We start from the raw sequence: 7922 nt of genomic DNA on the forward strand, positions 1-7922 counted from the left end.
GCATCTCCAAGATCGGGCTGAGAGAGATTCCTGCCTGCAGCCCTGGAGAAGCCGCTGCCAGTCTGGGTAGACAATACTGAGCGAGAGAGACCAAGGGTCTGACTCAGTATATGGCCGCTTCCTGTGTTTCTACGACGGTGGAACTTCTGCACCCGCCTTAGAGAAAGCGATGGGCATCGGCAGTTCGTGTGCCGCCCTTAACTGATCCTCGGTGCTTCCCGCAGTCGCCCCGTTTGAGACAGGCAAAGGAAATGAGCTTGCTGTTCTTCTTAACCGATCCTCGCGCGTCGCCCCCTCTCACCCCATTTCACACCCCGCACTTCTAGATGAAACGCTCGGCTGCGAACGTGCTCCAGGAGGCCTGGCTGCTCTACAAGCACACCAAGAGGAAGGACGGGCTGCGTGCACGCAAGCACCACCGGAGGCTGTTGGCAGCTATCCACATGTGAGTTCCGGCTGGGGGCGGGGGGATGGACCCAGGCTGCGTTCAGCTGCCATCTGGCCAGCTGGCTGTTCAGAAGAATTCCCCTGTTGTATATCAGTGAGCAGGCCAAGAGGGGATATCTACACCGTGAATCTCTACTGGTTTTAACCATGGTCCCCTCGCCCTGGAGGATCCTGGGAATGTCAAGGAATCCGGGCAATCTGTGTATAAGTGAGCTGCATAGTGTATAGGCTAAGAAGGGATAGCCACACTGCAGACATCTACTGGTTAAAGAATAAATCCCTTGCCCTGGGGGATCCTGGGAACTTCAGGGAATCCAGGCAACTTGGATAGTGAATGGGCCTCTATCTTCACTGAAAACCTATACTGGTTTAACAATCATTCCCTTGCCCCTGGGGAGCTTAGGAAAAGCTGGAAATCCCGGGAACTGTAAGGGTGCTAGGGATCTCCCAGCAAAGTTCTCAGCACCCATACCAAACAAACAGTTCTTGGGGTTCTCTCTGGGGGAAGACAGGACAATCCTACAAGTATCCAGTCAGCAGAGTGTGGTACTGAACATGGTCTCAAGGGGTGAGCAAGGAAGCTCGCAGTTCAAATCTTGCTTCAGGCACCACACGCTCACCAAGTGGTCTTAGGTAAGGCACCATTCTGTCTCAAGAGAGGATTCATAAGAAGCTGATGTCATTCACACAAGCGGAAACGGTGTTCTACCCGGGTTTGGGAGGTGTGTGTGCTCCCAATGTTTGATTGTGTGGAAGCAGGGTAGGAGGAAAAGCTACCCAGGTTTCCCCCCTACCTTGCTTCCACACAATCACTTCTACCCAGGTTTCCTCCCTACCTTGCTTCCAGACAATCACTTCTACCCAGGTTTCCTCCCTACCTTGCTTCCACACAACCGCTTCTACCCAGATTGTTCTCCTACTTTGCTTCCACACAACCGAAAATGGCGAGGACACACAGCTCCCAAACCTGGGTAGAACACAGTTTTCGCTTGTGTGGATGGCCTTGCTCTTTAGACACTTGGAAAGTGCTGATAGGAAACCTGAACATCACTTGGTAGGGATTAGTTCCCTTCTAGTGCATTTTGGAGCACCGCTCTCCTGCTTGCAGCCATGGTGGTTAAAGAGTGTGGATATTCATTGTGGGCATAAACTGGGGGTGGGTGGGTTCACCTCTATTTTAGCAGTTGTTGGAATGGTACCAGCAAGTGGGAAGCAATCCAGATTAATTTGCTGTGGAGTAAATGCATGTGAACTTGCAGATGATCTTTGAGGTATCTTTTGAGTGTTTCAAAAATAGTTGATTGTCTTTTAATATTGCCAAATGTTAAAATCTCATGGCCGCTCACAGAAAGTCACCAGAAGAAACATAGCACGGACTGTCTTTTGTGGCTGGGGGATGGTTGCCTTTGTCTTTGAGGGATGATGGGAGTTGTAGTCCAACACCATCTGGGAACCCAAGTTGGGGAACCTGTTCAATGATTATCCCTTATCCTTTTAATCACTGGGTAGATCATCAAGCCCCTCATCCACAGCTATAGTGGCCTTTGGGGCTGGCGATGATGGGAATTGTAGTACAGCACCATCTGGGGACCAAAGTTTGAGAGCCCTTAGCTTAATGGAAATCGAAATCGTAATCGCCCTTTGAATCGTAGGGTGATTAAAGAATGGTAAAAGGGTGGATTTCCCCCACCTTAATCTTTCTGAATAAGCTTAGGGATGGAGAGTTTAAGTCATGCCAGTAATTTAAGTCAGACATGGGAGAGAGATTAATGCTACGGAAAAGAGTACAATCTTGTATATACAGCCCAGGGAGATCTAAATTGAGATCTACACGAGATCTCAGTTTACGAGGGGGTTTTGTGAATTCTGCTTAGAGATAGGGAGGACGCTCATGAAACGACAGTGATCACGGTTTCCTGAGGAAGGTCCACATGGGGGCCAGAGAAGTTGTCTTTGGCTTAACGGTTGTTCCACACTTGCTTTCAAATCAGAAAGCAAGCCCAGATGTCACCCTCCCCTCTTTGCAGGTTCCGACACGTGAGAGTGAAGCACCGGAAGATCCGCGATCAGGTGAACGCCATGGTGGATGTTTCGAAGGTGAGCTGGGGGTGCCCGATTGCGGGTGGAGCGTTTGCACCGAATCGGAGAGATGCTGGACCTTTTGTGAGAAGTTCTCAGCACAGTCACTGCTACCTGTTTGTCCTCTGGAGGGGAAGCGAATGCAAACATGGAAGTGAATAGAGGTGACCGCTGAGGTGCACGGAGAATGATTTATTAGCACAACGCGTTTAAAGTCTTACGGGCCGTTGGGAGGAAGCCAGTTGATCTAGGGCCAAAATAGATGGGAAGGTGGTGTTGAGATAGGCTTCCAAACAGAAGTGGATGAAAACCAAAAAGCCAGCAGGTTGGATGTTCTTATATGGTTTTTGGACGACGATACCGCTGTCCTCTTTGGTCACTGCAGCGGGGGATGATGGGAGTCGTAGTCCAACACCTGGAAACCCAAGGTTGGGCTTACTCTTGAACGGTGACCGCCATGTTCGTCCTCTCTTTCCTTGCCCACCGGATCTTAACCACAGGGGGGAGGAAGTTAAAACCTCCCCTGAACTGATTCTTTTAGATGTGGTTTGCGTAATGTGTTGCTTCACCCAAAGTCCATCGTGTCACCTACATTCTTTCGAGAACATTCTTCCTGCTCTTATGATAAGTAATGCAGACACCAAGCCTCGGCTGTAGACTTTGCTCATTCCCAAGGGCAGAGCACCACCTATAGGTCATGCCCAAGCAAAGGGGAAACTGCAGATTAGGGTTCTCAAACTCAGGAACATAGGCAGTTGCCTTATACGGAGTCAGACCTTTGCTCCATCTAACTCAGTATTGCCGACACGGATTGGCAGCAGCTCTCTAGAATTTCAGACAAGGCCTACCTGGAGATGGACCTGGGAACCATCTGCATGGTAGTGGTTAGAGTGCTGGACTAGGAGTGGGGAGACCCGAGTTCAAATCCCCATTCAGCCGTGAGACTTGCTGGGTGGCTCTGGGCCAGTCACTTCTCTCTCAGCCTAACCTACTTCACAGGGTTGTTGTGAAAGAGAAACTTAACTATGTACAGCTAACTCTGGGCTCCTTGGAGGAAGAGCGGGATATAAATGAATAAATAAAATAAAATAATAAAATAAAAGATGCTCCCCGGCTGAACTACAGCACCCGGGTTGGGTGTCCTTACAGTATATGTTGCTGGACTACAACTCCCACTGTCCCCTTTGGCCACTGCAGCCGGGGGATGATGGGAGTTGTAGTCCAAGATCTGATCAGGTTGGGAACCCCTGCTCTGGAGCGAGGCTGGACGGTGACGGCCATCTCCTCCTACTCTCTCCCCGGCCCTCCGCCCCAGATGCAGGTGATCATCTGCGATTTGAGCGCCAGCCTCAGCAGCAACCACAAGGAGCTGGAGAAGCGCATCGAGTCCTTGGACAGGAAGCTGGACGAGCTGATGAAGCTGCTCACAACCCTCGTGGCGTCCAAGCAGCAGCAGGAACAGCAGGTGCTCTGACCCCGACTGCAGCCAGCTAGGTATGGGCAACCGGAGAAGGGTGCGCCAGCCGCCTCTCACCACCCCACCCCCCGCTAACTGAACAAAGGAGGCCCCTTTTAAAAGTGGCGGTTCTTATGGAGCAGGGGGAGAGCACCTGGCCATATCCGTCCCCAGCACAGCATCCCTCCAGTGGCTGCTGCTGGTGTTTACCTTATCTCTTTTTAAGGTCGGGAGCCCTTTGGGGACAGGGAGCCATCTTTTCTTTCTTTCTTTTGTAAATGTATTACGGTCTTTAGACCAGTTCTTCCTTCCTTCCTTTCTGTAAACTGCTTTGGATACCTTTATTGAAAAGCAGTATGTACATATCTCTTGTATTCATAAAAACTCTGAAACACCCCCTGCCAAGGAATAGATAGGAACACAGGAAGCCACCATATACTGAGTCAGACCATTGGTCTAGCTAGCTCAGTATTGTCTTCACAAACTGGCAGCGGCTTCTCCAAGGTTGCAGGCAGGAATCTCTCTCAGCCCTATCTTGGACAACCGGGGGGGGGGGGGGACCAAAGCAGTTTTTCTGTCCCCTACCCCGAAATTTCTTCACAAGTGAAAACGTCGTGTAAACTTTTACTGACTTCGTTGTTAGAAGGTATCCAGCCCAGCTGGAACAGCTTCAGAGGCCAGAGTGCCCAGTTCAGGGCCAGCCTACTAGCTAGCCCGTGTCTAAGCAAAGAGAGTCCACTATCACCAGGGCCTACGTGACTTTGATCTCTGATTTCCTTTCCCTTCCAGGTGGCCAAAGAGATAAGGTCCATCTCATCCACCCCATGAAGCCTTGGGACAGAGGATCTTCAAAACCCAGCGGTCTGTAGGGAATAAAATGGGACTACAACCCCACCTTGTGGCCGAGGACAGGCGTTACAAGCCATTTGAAAAGCTCGCTGTAAACTAGCCCTTTAGTTTACTAAACTAGCCCTCTACACCCGCTAGTAAAGGGCGCAGGACAGGGCAAGGAATTTTACTCTCTGCGGAACGTTTTGCGCCTCTGCCGAAAGATACGCACCCCTTGGCAGAGGAATCCTGGACACAAATCAAAGACAAAACTTTTGCTCGCCTAACAGGATCTGAGCCATGAAAATGTGACAGGAAAGGAAATCGCAAGAAACGAACTCACAACTGCAGAATGCACAGGTCTTGCCCCACTTTTCCTGGTGGGAGGCAAGTCTTCCGTTCTGGACAGAGTATCAAAACTCAAGGCTGCAGGAAGCAATTAACACTCGTGCGAGGCACAGGATCTCCATGATAGTGAGAGTAGGATGCTGCACTCTTGCAAATAGGCTTGTGCCCATTCAGCTGTGGCGAGGATCCATGCCCTCCAAGCAACTAGGCGAGGAAGCTGGCGTATAACTGGCTATGATTTGGGGGGTGGGTTTTCTTTTCTGTGTTTAAACTGTCAAGGCAACTGATGCCAGACACAGACACCTGCTGACACAGGTGTGCCAGGGTGCGCTACTGAACAAATGTGGACGAGTGGATATTCCTACACCCAATCTCACGATGTAGTTCGGGACCATTTGCCTTCAGTGGCACTGTAGGTACACAGCCATGAGATAGTGATAGGGCATCTAAGCCACTGAATAGTAGGGATTGTAGAACTGGTGTTCTGCATACAAAAGACTCGGAGTTCAGTCCCTGGAAACTCCAGTTAAGAAAACTGAAGTTAGCATGCTTGGGAATAAGGAGAATTGGGCTATGGAGTTCAGTGGCCGGACACAGCTCCATATGAAGTTCATATGCTCCATATGAACAGACACGAAGTTCTTGAATAAGTACATAAGCCTGCAGAATGGGTTGGTATCATCAGGGAGGAGAGCTGGTCTGGTGGGAGCAAGCATGACTTTTCCCCTTAGCTAAGCAGGGTCTGCCCTGGTTGCATATGAATGGGAGACTTGATGTGTGAGCACTGGAAGATCTTCCCCTCAGGGGATGAAGCCACTCTTGGAAGAGCATCTAGGTTCCAAGTTCCCTCCCTGGCAGCATCTCCAAGACAGGGCTGAGAGAGACTCCTGCCTGCAACCTTGGAGAAGCCGCTGCCAGTCTGGGTAGACAATACTGAGCTAGATGGACCAAGGGTCTGACTCGGTATATGGCAGCTTCACATGTTCCTGTGGGGGTGGGGGACGGTGGATGAATGCTCAGGATGATTTTTGACAAAGTTTACACCCCTAGAGATGGAAAACAGGGGATAACATTGCAAGACACAGGACCATAGGAAGCCGCCACATACTGAGTCAGGCCATTGGCCCATCTATCTCAGTATTGTCTGCACAGACTGACAGCGGCTTCTCTGAGATTGCAAGCAGGGGTCTTAAAACACTGGGGTCTTAACAGCTTCACCACCACACACACAAACTACAAAACCTTACTGACATAGTCAGAAGAACGGAAATGAAAATGGGCAGGCATGGCCGCCAAGGATTTCCCCGTGGGGAAGAGTCCAATTTGTTTGTTGTTCTAACCCTGACCAGTGTTCCCTCGAACAGGGATTCCCAGATGTAACTGGCTACAACTCCCATAAGCCTCAGCCAAAGGCCATTGCAGCTGGGGATGCTGGGAGTTGTAGTCAACAATAGCTGGGAATCCCTGTCCGAGGGAACACTGACCTTGACTCCTAACTCTTTCCTCTGTGCAAAAATGTCGGCAAATTTGGGTTGGGATGAAGGAGGAAAGATAACACAGAGAACGCTGTAGGTGCAAGGATGCAACCACCTATTTTCCATCGCTGCAGGGGGAAGAAGTTGCCAGAAATCACTATGGGTGTTCATACCCCAAGATGGTACTGATGGGAGTGGGAGATCTGGAACATCTGCAGGGCTCTCCTAACTGCTGGAGATCTTGAGAAATGTCCCACTCCTCATCTTCTCCAATCCCCAGTGCCTTAATCACCCATGTGATGCCTTCGCAATAGCCAATGAGAAGCCATTTCATAGAGATGTCTACTGATGACCAGCCATTTGTCACAAGGATAACCCCACCCCCACCCCAGGTAATATAATGTGATTTTGCTGATTCTGAATAACTGGCTCCATGTACCGCACCTACCTCACAGGGTTGTTGTGAGGATGAAGAACATGTAGCCAGCCACGAGCCCTTGGGCAAATGAAATTCCAAATGAATAAATAAATTTCGCTGTAGCTTTTGCATTCTTGTAGATCAGGGTGGAAGGCAAAGCCGGGGACCCAGGAGTCCTGATGGGCAGGAAGCGCCTGTCCCTCCCCAGGGAGGAATCGGTAAATGTTCTAGAAGCGTCACCTGTGAGCAAAGTTCTATGGGTTGGGAGTGGTGGTGGTTTTCAACAGAAAGGGAACGCCCTGTAAGTTGGATCAGAGCGTGGAGGCAAGAGAGGAGGGGATGGATCAAGCTTCCATGTACAGAGGCAGTATACCTTTCAATTTAAGAAGTAGGCATTATGTTCGTATCCAACTTGCAAGCAGTCGGAGGCCGCTGCCACTGGAAAACAGAAAGCTATCTGTTCCAGAAAGGTAGCTTCTTTATATTCTTACAAGGAAGTGGTAGTTTATATCCTGATTTCAGAACTGTCAATGTCAGGCCTGCTGGGCCTCTTCTCAAAGTACTTCTACCCAGAATGAAAGCATTTGCCCTTCAGAGAACACGGCGGGAAATGAGCTCTGATCACTTTCATATGATCTGACTGAATATGATCCACCAGAGGACAAGAGAGCAGAGAGAGAGGCAATATATCCCAATAATGGCCATCTTCTTTTAAGGACAGGGCTCCTTTGCCTTTAAAAGCTGCATTACGGGCAGAAATTCAACAAATTCAAGAAATACTTTTTCCCTTTTTTCTTCAAGACAAAGTAATAGTGATGAGAAAAACTTCATCGGCTGAAATTAGCTGCTCACACAGATTTTAGTGGTCAAA

At 49.7% G+C, this 7922-nt stretch overlaps 1 protein-coding gene across 3 annotated transcripts in view; it reads left to right on the forward strand.

Annotated features, from left to right (window-relative positions):
* The window catches only part of KCNN4 (potassium calcium-activated channel subfamily N member 4), a 41407-nt gene extending 34383 nt beyond the window's left edge, over positions 1-7024 (forward strand). The window contains exons 6-9 of one of the 3 annotated variants that reach the window (XM_053267429.1): positions 327-445; positions 2475-2544; positions 3842-4020; positions 4772-7024. In XM_053267429.1, coding sequence (XP_053123404.1) covers positions 327-445; positions 2475-2544; positions 3842-4000 — 348 coding nt within the window. In that variant the 3' untranslated portion in view covers positions 4001-4020; positions 4772-7024. The remainder of the gene's footprint in view (positions 1-326; positions 446-2474; positions 2545-3841; positions 4021-4771) is intronic. The other 2 variants (XM_053267427.1, XM_053267428.1) reach the window with 2 other exon arrangements.
* Positions 7025-7922: the final 898 nt, after the last annotated feature.

The sequence above is a fragment of the Hemicordylus capensis genome, chromosome 7, assembly GCF_027244095.1.
Source record: "Hemicordylus capensis ecotype Gifberg chromosome 7, rHemCap1.1.pri, whole genome shotgun sequence".
Classification (NCBI taxonomy): Eukaryota; Metazoa; Chordata; class Lepidosauria; order Squamata; family Cordylidae; genus Hemicordylus; species Hemicordylus capensis.